At 45.4% G+C, this 18,513-nt stretch overlaps 1 protein-coding gene across 1 annotated transcript in view; it reads right to left on the reverse strand.

Annotated features, from left to right (window-relative positions):
• Window positions 1-3,498: 3,498 nt before the first annotated feature.
• PLA2G4D (phospholipase A2 group IVD) overlaps window positions 3,499-18,513 on the reverse strand; it is a 23,308-nt gene continuing 8,293 nt past the window's right edge. The window contains exons 7-20 of the mRNA XM_011354967.2: window positions 16,524-16,587; window positions 16,043-16,185; window positions 15,109-15,219; window positions 14,954-14,991; window positions 14,636-14,771; window positions 14,179-14,315; window positions 12,782-13,004; window positions 7,410-7,527; window positions 6,855-6,992; window positions 6,509-6,616; window positions 6,172-6,363; window positions 5,726-5,889; window positions 4,976-5,162; window positions 3,499-3,845 (exon numbers count right to left, since the gene is read on the reverse strand). Coding sequence (XP_011353269.1) covers window positions 3,619-3,845; window positions 4,976-5,162; window positions 5,726-5,889; window positions 6,172-6,363; window positions 6,509-6,616; window positions 6,855-6,992; window positions 7,410-7,527; window positions 12,782-13,004; window positions 14,179-14,315; window positions 14,636-14,771; window positions 14,954-14,991; window positions 15,109-15,219; window positions 16,043-16,185; window positions 16,524-16,587 — 1,986 coding nt within the window. The 3' untranslated portion in view covers window positions 3,499-3,618. The remainder of the gene's footprint in view (window positions 3,846-4,975; window positions 5,163-5,725; window positions 5,890-6,171; window positions 6,364-6,508; window positions 6,617-6,854; window positions 6,993-7,409; window positions 7,528-12,781; window positions 13,005-14,178; window positions 14,316-14,635; window positions 14,772-14,953; window positions 14,992-15,108; window positions 15,220-16,042; window positions 16,186-16,523; window positions 16,588-18,513) is intronic.

An 18,513-nucleotide genomic window follows, 5' to 3' on the forward strand; every position in this document is an offset into this window, starting at 1 on the left:
TCTTTCCATTTCTTTGTATCTTCTTCAATTTCTTTTAATAGGGTCTTATAGTTTTCATTATAGAGGTCCTTCACATGTTTTGTTAGATTTATTCCTAGCTATTTTTTGTTGTTGTTGTTGCAATTGCAAAAGGAATTATTTTTCCCACTTCCTTTTCTGACGCTTTGTTATTAGAGTATAGGAATGCTATGGATTTTTGAATGTTGATTTTGTATCCAGAGACTTGACTGTATTTGCTTATTATTTCTAGTAGTATTCTTGTGGAGTTGTTAGGGTTTTCTATATAGAGAATCATGTCATCCGCAGATAGTGACAGTTTGACTTCTTTGTTTCCTATTTGAATGCCTTTTATATCTTTCTCTTGTCTGATTGCACTCACTAGGATCTCCGATGTTATATTGAATAAGAGCGGCCATAGTGGACAGCCTTGCTTTGTTCTTGACCTTAGAGGGAAAATTTTTAGTTTTTCACCATTAAGTATAATGTTGGCTGAGGGCTTGTCGCATATTCAGCCCTGAGTTTCATCATTGATAAAATGGGGATAATAATTCTATTGAATATTTGGGCAGCTGTGAGAATTAAGGGAAATAATGTAAAATGCCTGGCATAAAATAAAACACAAGTCATGTAAAATAACAAGAAATATATATATTTGTCTCTGTTCCTGGTTCTTGACACAGAGCTCCTAAAGCTCTCGTAAATAGGGGTGCTAGGAGATCATTTCTTCTGATATTTACTCTTTAATTGCAGTTCCTGACACAGAGATACTAAGGCCTTCGTAATTTCCTGCATGATAGGAGCATATGACACCGAGCTCTGTGGAATTTCTTGGGTGATAGGACTATCTTTTGTTCTAATGAGATGACTCTTGGTGGGCTTCTGGTTGGGAACTGGTCACCAGAAAGACCAAACCATAATTAGAAGCTTAGAACTTTCAGCCCTATTCCCCATTCTCTGGAGGGAGAAGAAGGGCTGGAAATGCAGCTAATAATCAAGCATGCATATGTGATAAAGTCTCCATAAAAATCTCAGTAGTGTGAGGTTCATGGAGCTTCCTTCCAGGTTGGTGAACACATCTATACCAGGAGGGTGACATACCCCAACTCCATGGGACAGAAGCTCCTGTACTTGGGACCCTTCCAGACCTCCCTCTATGTACCTCTTCATCTGACTGTCCATCTGTATCCTTTATCATATTCTTTAATAAACTGGTAAACATCAGTTTTTGAGTTTTCTGAGCCATTCTAGCAAATTATTAAACCCAACGAGGAGGTTGTGGGAACCCCAATTTATAGCCAGTTAGTCAGAAGAATAGATGACGACCTGGGACTTGCGATTGGCACCTGAAGACAGTCTTTTAAGATTGCTCCCTGATCTCATGGAATCTGATGTTAACTCCAGGTATGTGATGTCAGAATTAAATTGAATTAGAGGACATCCAGTTGGTGTCACAGAAAATTGCTTGGTGTGGGAGAACAACCCACTTGTTTGGTGACCGGAGGTGTCAGATGTGTGAGTAGTAAAAGAGAAACTCAAGAGTACTTTTTCCTACACAAACCAGTAGATACCATCATCAACATCATTGACAAATAAGAGTTTGTGATAAAATGGAGAAATTGCAGGATTAAAATAAAGCCAAGTACATAAGAGGCAGAGGGAAGAGGGTTCTGAGGAGAGGTCATCAGATGAGGGCAATCCCAGAGCTAGAGTCTGTCACTATGACACTTATCTGGAGCTAGGGCAGCTATAGTTGTGAGGTGTGTGTATGTCCATTTGAGTGTGGGAGGTCTTAAATACATAAAAAGCAATACATAAAAAGAATTATATCTCATGACCAAGTGGGATTTATCCCAGGAGTCCATCCAAAATCAATTATTGCAACATAGCACATTAATAGAATAAAGAAAAAAACTACATAATTATGTCCAGAGGCATACAAAAAAGCATTTGACAAAATAACACACTTTTCATGACAAAAACACTCAACAAACTAGGAATAGAAGGAAACTTCCTCAACCTGATAAAAGCATCTAAGAGAAACCACAGCTAATGTTGTACTTAATGGTTCCAGATTAAATGCTTTCCTTTCAATATTAGGCACAAGATAAGGATGTCTGCTCTTGTCACTTCTACTCAACATTATACTGGAGGTTCTAGTCAGAGCAAGAAAAAGAAATAAAAGGCATTCAGGTCAGAAAGGATGAAATAAAACCATTTCTATTTGCAGGTGACATGATCTTATATGTAGAAAATTCTAAGTAGTCAAAAAAACTATTAGAGATAATAAATAAGTTCAGCAAGATTACAGAGTGCAAGATCAATACACAGAAATCAATTGTACTTATTTATAATAGCAATGAACAATCCAAACATAAAATTAAGAAAATAACTCAATTTATAATAGCATCAGAGAAAATAAAATACTCAGGAATAAATTTAATCAAAGAAATTTAAGAGCTGTGCACCGAAAACTACAAAATATTGTTGAAAGAAATTAAAGAAGACCTAAATAAATGGAAAGACATCACATATTCATGAATTAGAAGACTTATAATTGTTAATATACCCCCCAAATTCATCTACAAATTCAGTTCAATCTCCACCAAAATCTCAGCTGTCTTCTTTGCACAAATTGGCAAGCTAATCTTAATATTCATATGAAAATTCAATCTTGAAAAGGAAGAACAAAGTTGGAAGATTGATACTTGCTGAATTCAAAACTTAGTATAAAGCTGTAGTAATCAACACAGTGTGCAATCAGCATAAGGACAGACAAATAGATCAATGAAATAGAACCAGAATCTGGAAATAAACCCTCACGTTTACAGCTAATTGATTTTCAACGAGGTGTTAAGACAATTAAATGGGAGAAAGAGCAGAATTTTCAACAAATGATGTTGGAATAACTAAATATACCCCTCAAAAGAAGGAAGTCAAACCCCTACTTCACACAGGATACAAAAGTTAACTCGATGGATCAAGGACATAGATATAAGAGCTAAAACACTATTAGAAGAAAACATGGGGGCAAATCTTCATGACCTTAGATTAGGCAATGGTTTCTTAAAATATGACAACAAAAGCACAAGCACCAAAGAAAACGTAGATCAACTGGGCATCATCAAAATTTAAAAAACTGTGCTTCAAAGGATATCATCAACAAAGTAAAAAGACAACCCGCAGATGTGGAGAAAAACTCTGCAAATCATACTTTGAACCAGGGATTTGTATGTAGAATAGATTAAGAACTCTTACAACTCAACAATAAAAAGACAAATAATCCAATTAAAATGGGCAAAAGAAGATAGCAGAGTGGCTCGGCAGAAGCGTGCTGGGCCCATAAAATGGGTGAAAGATCTGAATAAACATGTTCCTAAAGATAAACAGAAGGCCAATAAGTACGTGAAAAGATTCTTAACATCATTAGTTGTTAGGGAAATGCTTAGGAGATACCACTTCATACCCACTAGGATGGTTACGATAAAAAAGATAGGCAATAACAAGCATGGGAAGGTATAGAGAAACTGGGCCCTCGTACAATGCTGACAGGAGTGTAAAACAGTGCAGCTGCTTTGGAAAACAATCTGGCCCTCAGGGTGCTGGGGCCCCTGAGCAGCCTCAAGTTTGTGCCCCTGGAAGCCTGGCCCCCAGGGTCCGGCGCTTCAGAGCCATCCTCAAGGCCTGCAGAATGGAGCCCTGGCTATTCTGGACATTGTAATCACTGAGTTGCACCAGGCGGTCAAAGTCTTCCTCCTTGTAGGTCGTGCTGAACAGGGAATAGGGTGAGGTGGCCGGATTCAGATCCACCTGGCCGTCCGGGAGCTCTGCAGGGCTGCGCTGGACACCTGCCCAGGGGTGGGAGGGAGTTAGCAGCAAGATCCAGAGGCCTCCACAGCTGGAGCTAAGCCTTGCAGGTGGGCACAGGGGTGGGCTGCTCCCAACTAAAGGGGCTCTTCGCTTCTCTCCCAGCCCTCTGTGTCCTTTGCCCAGAAATATGTGTGGAAAATAGGATACTATTTAGAGATATGAAGAGTTTGCTGCTCCCCGATTCCCTCGTAGGATTATACTTCCTCCACTATTCAGGCAACCTCTATATTACCTTCACGGGTGAAGTGGAAAAAGCCAGAACAACAAAGTTGCTTAGGTTAGTGAACGGATTCTTAAAACTCATATGGCAACAAGAGATTGAAAAACTAAAGGACTTTTGCTTTGCAATGAACCAGTCTTTGCTAAGAGGATTCCAAGATGTGGGCTGAGCGTGCTGCGAGTAAAGCTGGAAGGTTTGGGACTGTGGCAGGAACTAGAAAGCCAGGAATAATGCACAAGGGCAGAAATTTGTTCTCTTTCTTTCCCACCGAAAGGAGAGAAAAAGTCTGACCAGTTGGTGAAAGGTGAGGATTGGAAGGAATGTGATAAGGCTTTAGATTTCAGGGGTCCCAGATAGAAGCCCAGCTCCCTGAGAAAGGATCCCGGCTTTCTGGATTGGGGGAGGATGATAGAGGCCAGCTGAAATCCTAGGTAGGTTTAGGGGACTTTGAGAGAATGGGAACTGGCGCCTCTCTTTCCTGGCTGTCTACCCTGGACAGCCTTTATGAAGTCCTCCAACAACTTAGTGCCTGAGCAGCGGTGGTGATGGCTGCAGAGGGGGACAAAGCAGGAGGTCTCTGGATGCAGGGATTCTCTCACTCTATCCCACAAAACAGGAGAGCAGAGGGGCCCAGGTGTAGCTAGGGGTCAGGGGCAGAGGAGCCTGGGGTCATGACAAAGAGAACAGCCACACAGTGACTTGCAAACAGAGGGCCTCTGCCTGGACATGGGCATCCACGACACATGCCAGGGCACTGCTGTGTCTCAAACTGAAGGAACTAGCCTTAAGACTCTCTCCTCCTCTGCTGGCCACAGGGGCACTGGGCCTAAGGCAGTGTGTCTGAGGGGCCTGGCTGCCAGGCGGTTAAGAAGGGAGAGGCTGCCTCACCGGGTGCTGAGTGGTCCTTGAAGGAGACGTTGACCAGTGGGAAGTGCAATAGGACAGGGGCATCCGGGCAGGTGGGGTCTGAGAAGAGGTGGCACTCCTTGGGCTGGCGTTGTTCCTGCAGGCTGGGCTCCAAGTCGGGGAAAGGCAGTCCCAGGCCCTGGCAGTACAGCTTGGTCTGTTGCAGCACCTGGAGGGGAAGAGGAACCCAGACCACACCAGCTACTTCCTGGCCATCTCAGGTCAGTACTCTAGAAAATGCTAGGATGGCTCTAACTCAACTGACTGCTCAGTGTCAAGACAACCTGGTTTCTGTTCATGGCCCATTTAAGCTCAGGAGAGGCAAAGGATGCCAGTGGCTTGCAATGCTATTTGGTTAAAATCTATAGGTGGGTACAGACCTGGCACTCTGCCCCATTTATGATTACTATTGCTGGGTTATTCAAGTCCCAGAGCCTAGAGGGCTTCAGTAGGGGACCTAATTCTTTATCACAGCCTTCTACCCTCGTCCCCCAGAGTCTGCAGGGAGGCCCTAGTGGGATGGATGTGGACAGGCCAGGTCTATTCCCTGCACTTGACCAGCTGTTCCTCTTGGATTGGGCATGGCAAACTTCCTCCCTGTCCACTTGTCCTGGGAGCCTGTCACCCCTCCCTTCCCTTGGGGCCCATAGCCCAGTGGCCCTGCTGCTTGTCCCCGGAGCTCAATCTGGTTGAGCAGAAATTCTGGAGATCTCATGGTGTGATCAGAGGCACCTCAAAAGGCCTCTGGGAATAGTCGAAGGAGAGTATAAGGTCCAGCCTGCGGCCTGGCCGGAGCATGGAGGGACAGCTGGTGTTGAGAAAGTGGGCGGCATCCACCAGGCAGAGATGGGGCTCCTGCGGGGTCAGCTGGCCAGGGATGGAGTCTAGCTGGCTGTCTGATGGGGGAGACAGAGATAGTCAGAGGCAGCCACTCCACCATAGATCACCCACGCACCCCATCCCCTTCCCCTTCATACTGCATTCGACTCCACACCCCCTTCTCACCCCTCTGGTGTCACTCCCTGGATACACATGACAGCCCTATCGAAGACCTTCCTTATGCCATACCCCAGAAGTGGATGCCATGCCTTCCAAGGCCTCTGCCAGTCTCAGCCATAGTCTATCTCCACCCAGGAGCCCAACCTTGTTATCTGGGGACATACGGCAGTGGCCCTTACCTGCCCAGATAGAGAAATCTTTCTGGTTGCGGTAGTCCTGGTGCAGCTGAAGGCCCTGGAGGAAGTTGGAGCTGTGCTGGTAGAGTGGCCTGTCTGTCAGGAAGCCCTTAAATGCCTGGGCCAGTGCAGTTCCAGGCTGTAGCCACAAGGCCTCCAGCCATGAGGAAGTCTTTGAGGAGGCAGGGGACTTCTCTGGGCCCAGAGAAACAGACATGGATCCAGTGAGGGGCCTGGAAGTGCTTTGCCTTGCCTCCCCCTAACAGCCCCACCATCACCGCTGGCATATAAAGAGGAAGCGGCCTCATCCTAGGCTCACCTTGCTGCCTCCCTTTCCTACCTAGGTTCCTGATCTTGTCCTTGATGTGTTGCTTCCAGGCGTCATCAGAGCTGGTGAGGTCATACCAGGCTTCCAGCAAGTTCAGGGAGAAAATGTTGCTCCAGATACCTGAAGGCCAAACCCTCAGGCCTCAGGGCCCTGCCTTCCACTGCCTGGAAGCCGGTGGCCCCCACCCCTGGGTCCAGGTGGAAACTAAGAAGGAGAGTAGGCTACCTCTGTCATGGTTCTTCCCCAGAGCCCAACTCCCGCCCTCACTGGGGCTTCTGCCAGACTTGAGTACAGGAGTCATGTCATCAGAGACACCTGGCCTGGGACTGGCCAGGGCTTCAGGGTGACCACCTCTCACCTTCTAGAAAGCAGATCCGGGACTCTGGGATCCTCTTCATCAGCCGCCCCATGAAGAACTCGGAGCCAAAGAGCTCAGAAGGGACAAAGGCTCCATACTTCAGGAACCCGACCTCATAAGGGGAGAACTCAACCCACTCTAAGGGGCAGGAGAGAGAGGAAGAAATGAGAGAAGAGTGAGCAGGCTGAGCCCCAGCTCTGACGAGGACTGAAGATACTGCCTCCTGCACCCCCTGCAAGCCTCAGCCTCCCCGCTGCCTGGCTGGCTCCTGGCTGGGCTGCCACTCACCCAGCTCCTTGATCACATCCTCCCGGTCCTCCAGTCCCCTTCTCCTACCTTCCCACCCCCAGCCCACATCCAGAACAGTGAGCCTCCACTGTCTGGCATATCAGCCCACGAGAATAGCCACTCTTCCAGCAGTCTGGGCCATCTGTGCAGGAGTTTCCCATTTGAATTCTCTGGAGACCTGCAAGGTGCAGAGGTGTGAGTGTGTGCATGGGTGCATGTGTGCGTGTGTGTATTACATGGTAGAGTGCGCAGGACTGAGGACTATACCCTTGAAGTCGAAAGTCTTCAGGTTGTTCTCTTTGACATTGAGGCTCAAGTAGAGGGGCAGAGGGTTCTGGCCCTGCTCCAGTGCAGCTCTCTGTCCTGAAAGCTTCTGATCCATCACCTGTGGTGGGGGCATGAGGGCCTAAGTGAAGCTGAGAGTGTCCTGAAGGCAGCAACTCTACCAGGACAGGGGTGGGGAAGGGGCACGGGCTGGGGGTGGGGCAGCAGCTCCCCCATTATGATCTGAGTGGCATGGGTGGGTATACACATTCAGTTTCTCCTCCTGCCCCCGATGTTCTAACCAGCCCCATATGCAGATTTGCCACGTAGGGCTATGAAGGTTGTGCACTACAAATCTCCATAGAGTGCCATTCATAAAGACTGCGATGCTGACAGTGACACCCCATCCCTGCATCTTGTGGTGTCAGTGGCCCCATCTTCATGGGTCGAAGGGTGGATTGGATGGGGACCCTGAAACACAGTCACGAAAGCACTCACACACACCACACCCTTGCTCATATGCACATGTATTGCTTTCTAGAAAGGACACAGGAATCCCATGTTCAGTATACATCGTAAACTTTGCCAGGGGATGAGCTGCCCTTTCTAGGTTCAACTTAATGCAGTTCAAGTTTCAGCCCCTCCCAAATGCTTTCCTGACATCCTTGCCTCCTCCTCAGTAGCCCCTTCTTTCCTGCTTTGCACAATGTGAAGTTGTATGCCTTTGTTTATTCTTGTCTTCTGTTTCTAATTTTCTCTTCACTAACACTCTAGGCTCTGTCTTTGATGGCAAGGACTGTGGCTTGCTTTTAGGAGAGTTTCCACAGAACCTCGCTGAATTCTACGAGCACAGAAAGGTCTTGTTCTATCCTAGGCCAGAGATGCAAACAGGGTTCATTTCAAGCATCAACAAGGTTAATGGTGGTGACTGCTGGAGCCCCACCTGAGAAGGTCTCAGTCTGTTTCTGACAGAGCAATACATGTACCGTGAACACACGATCCCTCTCTTAGGCTCTCTGAGCTGAAAGGCACCTCCCTCAGCAGCTAGACCTAGGGGATTCCCCTCTGCCATATCGGCTCTTATCCTCAGATTTACTTAGAGAGTGTGTAACAACACAAGATTACGGCATCTCTTCTGAGAATCAGCAGATGGCACCTAGGAATTTGCCTTTTTAAAAATCTCCTCAGGTGAGTCTAAGGATCAGCCAGGTGTGTGTCCCAGGATTCTATCCCAGCCTATCCTGCGAAATCTCCCTCCCACCCATAGCAAATACTCAGCACAGTGGTGTCTTCTCGGTCAACCCTCTGTCTGACACTCGATGAGAGCACACATGTGTCAACCATAGTCATCTTCTCCCCCATTTCTTCAGTGACACGCAATAGGAAATCCGCGGGAAAATCCCCCGATATGGATCGAGCCTCAGGCACTGATGATTTGTCATATCTACAAGTCAGTCCCGTAGGTGTGAATGTGTGTTTGTGTTGAGAAGGGAGGGGGCTTGATTATTACCAGCAATTTCCCTTCTCTAAGTCTTGTTTGCCTGGTTATGAATATGATGAGAGGATATGTGTTCTTTTACAACAGATGCACAATTTCTGCCCTGGGGAAAGGTTTAGAAAAGGATCAGCAGACCCTTCCATTGACTGAAACTGGATTCCTTTTCCTTTGTAGCAGGCAAGCCTCTGGGGTTGAAGCCCCCCCCAGTTGCCAAATGAGGATCCCCAACCTTGCAGAACACCACTCTGATGACTCCATTATTTTTAAATTGGGATTCCTCTGTCCTTTCTAGAAAGCAATACATGTGCATATGAGCAAGGGTGTGGTGTGTGTGAGTGCTTTCGTGACTGTGTTTCAAGGTCCACATCCAATCCACCCTTCGACCCATGAAGATGGGGCCACTGACACCACAAGATGCAGGGATGGGGTGTCACTGTCAGCATCGCAGTCTTTATGTACAAGGTTTCCAGAGTTGAAGAAAAACAACTCTGGAAAAGACAAGAGAAAAACTACGAGTTTCTCCTTGAGGAATGGTGAGCAGCTTCTAAGCAGTTCAGTGTTTGCCCGCAAAAGATTAAAGAAAAAAGTATCAAAGAGATAGTTTGAGGAGCACTGATTATAACTGCTGTATTTTACATACGGAGTTTTACAGAAACCAAAGCAGCATTATAGAAGTATGTGAACTAATAAAGTTGTTCAGAGTAAAATTTAAGGTATAATATTTTTCTAATAATACTTAACATCAATGAAATTGTGAATTGTTATAGAGTTATATTTTCTGGCATTTTAAAATGACTTTTGGTACTGCAGGTTAGTATAGTACAGAGATACTTATTTTTATTTAAAGACTTAAATTTGAAATCAACACTAAATTTGTTTGAATAAAGAATTATTTTTAAAAGTATATAGTTAATTTTAGCTTTAAGAGATGAAGCATGATAACTGTGGAAAAAGAAACAATATTTGAGAAGTTTTCCTACTGGGACAAATTTTTAAAACCTCATGGGTGCTCATTTTTTAGAATATATTGTTCACATAATAATTTTTATTCTTGTAAACAAAGAAGAACTAATTAAGTTTGTCTTTTAAAAAAATTACTATAAACCTTGTACATAAAATCACGCATTAAGTCATTACTAGGGGATAAAATGGTAATTAAAATCTTCTTTATAGCCTGGGATCAAACTGCATTTTCCAGCACCTCGTAAAATGAATTGTTAAGACAATCTTCTCCCAATCTATAGTACATAATTACTGCCACCAGCAGAAAAGTTAGTTAATAACTCACAACACCCTCAAAACTGAACATAAACTTAAACCACAAATCCGAAGAATACATAGGATATATAATAAAATAAAAAGATTTCAAGTAATTATGTTGGTTTTAGATGTGCCATTTCAATGAAAATCCCAACATTTATCATAAAACTTGACTAGTTGATTCCATTATACTTACAGAAAAACAAAGGGCCAAAAGTAGCCAAGATCATTCTAAGAAGAACCAAGGTAGCAGATGGGGGTAAATTTGCCCTGTCAGATACCAAGGCTTATTACAAAAGGTAGAGTAGCCATGCCAGCGCGATGCTGGCATAGGGACAGGCAGGCCGCTCTACCAGCACATTCAGCCCCATCAGAATGAAACGGAGAGTTCAGGAAGAGGCCCATGAATATACGAAAGCTGACATATGACAGAAGTATCAACACAGTGGAGGGAAAAAAATCAATGAATGATATTGAGAAAGTTTGCTATCCACATAGAAAAAATAAAACTGGATTTCTAATCATATAATACCTGAAGATAAACTCTGGAAAGATTAAAGGTCTAACTGCGAAAAGCAAATCTTTAAAACTTTTATAAGAATACATAGGAAGATATTTTATAAGTTTAGACAAAGGAAATATTTTTTAAGACCTTAAAAGCATATGTGATAAAGGAAAAAAATAATACATTTGATTATATTAAAATTATGCATCAAAATCTATTAAAACTGTTAAGGATTAACATCCAGAATACATAAAGAATTCCTACAAAATAATATAAAAAGATGAATTAAATTAAAAAAATGGCAAAGGATTTGAATAGGTAATCCATGGAAGAGGAAGTCCCAAAGACAAATATACTTGAAAGTATAATCAGTCTTACTAAAAATCAAGGAAAAGGAAAATTACAATAAAATTTTACACCGATAAAATCAAGGAAAAGGAAAATTACAATTAAAATGTTACACCGATAAAATGAACAAAAATTTAAGTCTGAAGAGCATGTAGAGAAAAGGAATTATGATACACTGATGGTGGGAGTGTGAATTAATACAACCCTTTTGGAGAACGACTGGCCATAGATAGGTAAGTTGAAGGTGTACAAACCCAACATCCTTACAATTCCACTGCTGGGTGTACATTTTCAAGGTGTAGAGAATCTCTAACACATGTGCACAAGGAAATGAATTGTACAAAACCATTTGCATAAATACTGTATTTTTCTTAAGAATACATATTTTTAATAAAGTATACATAAATATAACAAAGCATATAATAAAGGTATGTAAAATGTGACATGTACGTGATCATAAACCTAAATTCAGGGAAAGTTTGCTATCTATGTGGAGTTTCTTATGGCAGTGGGAGGGAAATGGGACTGGGGAGGGATCCACTGGGGGCTTTAACTCTTTCTGTAACATCTCATTTCTTAGGCTGGATGGTGAGATCATAAATATTTATTACATTATTCTTTATGCTTTATGCATTTTCTTAGGTCTAAAGATGATCATAATACTTAATAATAAATATTACGATTTTTATCATAAGTATTTTAAAACAAATACATAAAAATAAGAATGGTTGGTAATTTCTAAGTAGCATTGTGCTTACCAGTAAGAATAAAATTTTTTTAAAAAATTCAAAGCAAATTCATTTTGGTTGGTTTGTTTACATGATATTCATTCTTGGTCAAACTCCTGATACCCAAAGATAAGAAAGATAAGAATCTTTTCTCTAATTTATTTCCACTATAAATTATTTCCTCAAATATAGTTCCACTAATAGATTTGATAGTTTACTTTTCGTTATGCATGTTTAAGATACTTTCTGTGTTTTAGTTGTTTCAAATGACTTAAACTTTGTTCAGATAATTATATATGGTAAAACAATAGTGTGAAAAAAGTCACTTATCTTAAAATTGTATCAGTTAATGAAAGATTCAGCAGTTAACTTACTAAGCTTTCCCTAAAGAGGCAGTGTATAAAAACTTACATGCTAAATTTTGTCCTAATGGTATTAGGATAATAGTAAAGAAATATAGTTAACACTAATGCTTACTGTATGCCAAGGTACCATTGAGTGTTCACAACAACTCCATGAGGTAAGTATCATTCTCATTCCCATTGTACAGATGACAAAACTGATAGGCACAGAGAAGTTAAGTGACTTGCCTAAAGACACATATCTAGTAAGAGGCACAGGGATTAGAACCCAGAGAATCTGGCTCCAGAGCCTGTGCTTTTAACACTACCACGAAAATGAAGAAAAATAATATATTTCATAGTGTAGTATAAATTTTTAACAAAGTGGTTTGAGAAATCTCACTGATTTAGTGCAAAAGCTTTGTTTGCTTAACTGATTTTGTCATTGACTTGTCCCTAGCTCTTGGGAGACCCAGAAACTTCAGTTTCATGGTAATTAATTGAAGAATAGCCTGACTCAAAAAAGGCAGCATCCCAAACCCAGGCAGACACTTAAACACAGTGGTTCCCACATCCGGGCTCTTTTACCCTGAAGGAAATGCGTACTTGCATCAGCTAGCTGAGAGGCCACCCCAGCCCCACCCTTGCACTCACGCTCCACCCCTCAGGCGCAGGCGCAGGCGCAGGCTCCTTACCTGACTGTGCAGCATGGACTCTAGCACCAGAGCCCACAGGTCCACGAAGGTCGTGGGGTGGCCCTGCTCCGCCCGCAGCTCCAGCTCCCTGCGGTAGTTTGCCAGACGCTCTGGGGAGAAGGTCTCCAGCTTGCTCTTGATGAGGTGTTCCCGGGCATATTGAATGGGTCTCTCGAGGTCCCTCTGTGACCACTCAGGGTCCGCATATAGTTGGGTCATTGTCCTGGGAGAACAAAGGGACAATATAGTGGGCTGGGAGGCTCAGTGTGGGTGGCTGAGACTCCTCATCCCCACCCTCATCTTCTCCCAGCGTGTGGGTTCTCCCACCAAAGCCATGCCTGTCTGGACAGTGTCTCAGGGCTTTCCCTCCTTCTAGGTGAGCACTATCCGACATAAATGTAGTACGAGCCACATATATAATTTAAAATTTCCTAATAACCACACTTAAAATTGTAAAAAGATCAGTAAAAATTAAGTTTAACAATATATTTAATTTAATATATCCGCAAATCATTATTTCAACATGTAATCAATATAAAAATTAACATAGTTTATAAATTTTTCAAACTCTTCAAAATTCACTGTGTATTTTACATTTTTATAAAACATCTAAATTTGGACTAGCCAAATCTTGAGTGGCCAATAACCACATGTGACTAGCAGCTACTGTATTGTGCAGCACAGCTTTGGACCCTGCTCACATCTTCACAGGTCTGTCCCGAAGCCCCTTTGAGACTGCTTGTTAACAGCTGTCACCTAAACTCCTGAGTTTACTCCTCTTTTACTCTTTTAAAGTCACATTTCAATAAGACTCAAGAGAATGAATCTCCAACAGTGAAAAGTCCCACCTTATTATAGGCAGGGTGGAGTGTAGGGAGACGATATTGTCTTTAGGTAAAATAGCATCTCTTGACCTCAATTTCCTCATCTATACAATAGGGACAATAATAGAAACTACCCTAGAGAGTACTGTGAGGATTAAATGAGGTCATATCAAAGAAAAAAGAGCTACCAATTTGGACTTCCCGGCATATTTCAGATACGTTAAGTGTTTAACTTGGCCTGTCCCACTCCAGTGCAATGGAGGATGTGCTATTATTACCCTCATTTTGGAGATGAGTCAACTGAGAATCAGAGGAAATAAATTGGTCAAGGTCACCCAGTCAGAAAGTGGTGTTGTGGAGACTCAAACCCAGCTCCTTCTGACTCAGCTGCCTCTTCAGTAGCATGGAGTGGACATTCTGTAATGCCTCACTCATGTCTGTTTCCTCCCTTTCGAGAAAGCCACTGGCACCCATCAGACCATAGTGCTCATGCCCACTTGGCTTCCCCATGTAGAGGGTCCCTCTGATGTCCACTCCACTCGCCGCTGCTTGTCCAGCCCCCAGGGCCCTCACCATGTAGCTCCCGAGATGCCACTGAAATAGGTCACACAGTCCAGGAGTCCCAGCTTTTTCAGGGCCAACAGATGGCCGTAGAGAGAAGTCATGGCCCGGGCACCTCCACCTGTGGCCATGATGCCCACGACGGGGACCTGGACAGCACAAAGACACAGGCTGGCTTCACAAGGACCAGGATAGAGCTGCCTCCTGCCTCCAGAGAAAGGCCTGATGAGTCAGAGTTAGAGCTAGCACCCAGGCCCTCCCCAGGAAGTGATAGCTCTCAGACCTGGACAGAGATCCAAAGGGAGCGAGAACCCCAGAGCTTACCTATGCCCCATTATCTACCCCCGCCCCAACATGCTTACTCCCCATTCTCTGCAGACTGGTGTATCTAGAGAGGATATAGGAATCAGGTACTCTCTTAAGGCCAGTCCAGGGTATTTGCACCCAAATCTCCTTGTATCCCCCAGACCTCGTCCTCCTGCAGGTCTCCGTCCAGCTGCAGGGCCTGCTTCAGGGCTTTGGCCACCACCTGCTTCCTCCTGCTCAAGAAGGCCTGCTCCTCCGCACACAGATCAAAGCCCAGGCGAACAGCCAGCTCCTTCTGGCTGGGGTGGTGGAGGATCCAAGGGTCAGGGGGCACCTGCCGAGCTCAGCCACTGGCTGGTCAAGCCCACAGTAGCTGCCAAATAACCTCTTTGCTCCCAACCTCAAGGACCACTCTTTCCATAGCATTCTCTTGCCCCATGACCATCCCCCACTGTCCCCCACAGATATGAATGTCCCTTACCAGCCCTCAGCCTTGAGCTGTAGCCTCACTCCTGGGGCCTGAAATCAAAGCAAGAGACTTCACTCAGAATGAGGCGAATGTGGACACCCCCTGGGAACCTCGAGCTCCCCAATCTTTTTTTCACTGGTGCTTCTTATCCAGTTGAGGCCACTCACATTCATAGCAGGAACATCAATGGTCATCTCCTTCCCCACGACCAAGGACTTCAGGGGCACAGTGAGGTGCCCAGCTGAGCTATCTGAGTTCCAGTCATTGCTTTTGGAGCTCTGGAGAGAAACATTCATTCATTCATCCATTCAACAAATCTTTACTGAGTATCTAGACAACGATCCGGACAGACACAGTACCTCCCTGATAATACAAAAATAATCTCAATATTTAAATGATTAAAATTATAATAATTATAATACTAATCATTACAAAAATAATAGCTAATATTTATTTATTATTCTAACCCAATCGTGTGTATGAATTTATAAAGAATTTATAAAGAAAGAGGTAATGAACTGATGTTAGTAAGTGTTGTAAAGGAAATAAGCAGTGTAATGAGATAGAATAACCAGAGGTGGGGTGTATGGGATCCATTTAAGATGGGGGGGTCAAGGGGGGTCCCTCTGAAGAGATGCCACTGAGCTGAGATCTTTAACAGGAGGAGGAAGACAAGGAGGCAGCCTCGGAAGGAGCCAGAGAAGGGCAGGGAAAGAACTTGGCATGCTGGAAAAGCAAGAAGAGATGAGTATAACTGGAGCATCACAAGGCAGAGCCTGGACCAAAATGAGGCAGCAGAGGTGGACAGGGTCCAGGCTGTGCAGGGCCTGTGGGCACAGACATGGGATTTTATTCTAAGAGCATCACTGGAGGAGCCACTAAAGGGTTCAGACAAAGATAGACATAGTGTCGCAGCCCCTCATGCCCACCCCAGGCCCTGGTGATCCTCTCTGTCTGCCGAGGGCATGGTGTCTAACTGGAGGAGGCTGACAAGGCCACGGGAACCTGGCCTTGGCACGGGGAAGGCCAGGGAGGGGCCTGCAGCAGCTGGAGCCAGCCCCAGGCTGGGGTTGGTGGGAGAGCTCCAGAGCCAAGACTCACCCTCAGATGCCCACTCAGCTCTGCCTCTTGAGCCTCCATGTAGTGAAAGCGGAAGGCAGAGGCTGTGCTCAGGGCAGATGTCTGTGTGTCCTCATATGACCCCTTTAGCACCAGCTCCAACTCCGGCTCCAGCTTGTCCTGATCTAAGGAGAGAGTGGGCATGAGGGGAACAAGAGCCCCAGGAAGGACCTGAGAAACCGAAAGTACTTCCAGGACATGGTCAAGGCCTAAGTGGCTGGACCATGGCAAACAGGATTCTGGAAAGGGCCTTCCACAGCCTGCCCCCCAACCCTGTGACATGCCCTCCCCCAGGTCAGGGGGACCCACCTGCCCAGAGGAGACTTGTGGCCCTTGTGCTGTGTGGACAAGAAGGAAGAGGAAAGCTCTGCCCTGCTGTTCACCTCTTGGTGGGCTTCCCAGACACCCCTGTCCACCCCCACATTCCAGGCAAAAGCCAGACCTGGTTCTGAGGAGGTCTCACTTGCTACCACGGCTGTGCTCCCCGTGCTCTCCAGACGGACATCTAGGCAGGACAGCTCCCGCGCCTGGGGCAGACCACATCATGGGCAGGGGGCTCTGCTGGGTAAGCTGAGGTCCCTTCAGCCTCACCCATCGAGCCCCGCTGTCCCAAATCCACCACACATAGAACAAAAAGTAGGGTCCAGAGTGGGACTGGATGAAGAAACCCCTCACCCCACCTCCGATCCGCTGTAACTGCTAAGCCAGATGCCCTGGAACAGCCAAGAAAGCCCCATCTCTACCCACTCCAAGCTGTCCTACATTCGCCTACAAACTTTTGGACTCTCTGAAGGCCCCCCAGCTCTCAGGCACAGTTCTTTCTTCTCTCTTTCTCTACAGCCTCAATCCGGAGGGTGCATTCTACTGCAACTGCTCCCAAAGAGTATTATATAACCCAGTGGTTCCCAACCTTTTTGGCACCAGGGACCAGTGCTCCTATGAGAATCTAATGCCTGATGATCTGAGGTGGAGCTGAGGTGGTGATGCTAGCGCTGGGGAGCGGCTGCAAATACAGATGAAAGCTTTGCTCGCTCTCTCGCCGCTCACCTCCTGTCGTGCGGCCTGGTTCCTAACAGGCCACATACTGGTACCGTGCTCAGCCGCGGGGGTTGGAGATCCCTGATGTAAACCACTGGTCTACAGGATGATGTAATAGATCAGAGAAACCTTTAAAATTTTAGCAACCAGAGTATCTCCTGATTGTCCTCCAATTAACCGATTTGCCAAATGAGCCTGCTGCATTCGCTCTGTAATGCATGCCAGCTGATGCCTGCAGCCCAATGAACTCCTGCTTCTAACCCTTTTCCAGTAGAACTGCTGAGTCCATCGACGTACCACTGGTATCCATCGCCTCAGAGGAGAGGCAGCAGCCACAGGTATGGCTATCTTAATGTATACAGGCATGCCTCGGAGATATTGTGGGTTCAGTTTCAGGCCACCACAATAAAGTGAGTATCGCAAGAAAGGGAGTTGTAATCTTTTTTGCTGGTGGAATGTCTTGCCTTCAATTTGTAAAAAATGCAGCACCAGTGAAGTGCAGTAGAGCAAAGCACAGTAAAACAAGGTATGAATGTATTTGAAAAACTAATACTAAAAAAACAAAACAAAACAAAACAAAAAACAACTAATACTAGCCCTTGAAATAGGCATTTGCAGGATCCTGAGGTGGTGCCTTGTTCAATTAGGGGCTCTAGGTGCTTTACCTCACTCTAGGCCCGCCCGGCTCTGCTCCCAGGCCAGCTTCTGGTCAGAGACCACACTTTGAATAGAAAGTTTTTAATGCAGGTTTCACCACCTTGTGCCCATTCCAGTCTACTGCAGCTTCGGGAGCTTGCTGTGTTTTAGGAGAGCTGACCAGGATGCTCCACTATGTCAAGGAAGAGCTGACTGATCCCCTGAACCCATCCCGAAGCCTCCGTAGTGATAGCACACCAGCCTGGAAACTCTCTCCGAGCCTCAGTCACCTCGATATTGACAACCTGAGCTTGCCTTGGCCTGCGTGACTTCTTCACCAGGACTTCCTCTTCAAGGGCCGAGAACTATTAGTGCATCACAGGTGACTAAACACATCAGAAAACACCTCCAGTTCCCCCAATACTCCCTCAACCATAGAGCTTTGGGCTAAAACCTCCTCTCAGCAGTGCCTCAACCTCCCCTCTCTCCATGTTCTCTTTTGCCTCAGACCCCTCCAAGCCCCCAGCCCCTGACCTTAGCCCCAGGTGACCACCTAGCTGAGAGTCCAGAGTGGTTTTACCACAAAGCCCTGTCTTTGCTTTGTCTGTTCCAGCCCACGCTTGGGGCAGCTGCCCTGCCCTGCCCTATCCCCACCGCAGTGTCCATTCTGGGGCCCATGCCTCAGCTCCCCTTCCCGAGCCTGGTTACCACAAGGACGTTGTTGGTGATGAGGTTTTCTGGGCGGTCTGACCTGGAAAAATCAAACCATCCAGAGTATA

The sequence above is a fragment of the Pteropus vampyrus genome, unplaced genomic scaffold (assembly GCF_000151845.1).
Source record: "Pteropus vampyrus isolate Shadow unplaced genomic scaffold, Pvam_2.0 Scaffold19, whole genome shotgun sequence".
In the NCBI taxonomy this organism is placed as follows: Eukaryota; Metazoa; Chordata; class Mammalia; order Chiroptera; family Pteropodidae; genus Pteropus; species Pteropus vampyrus.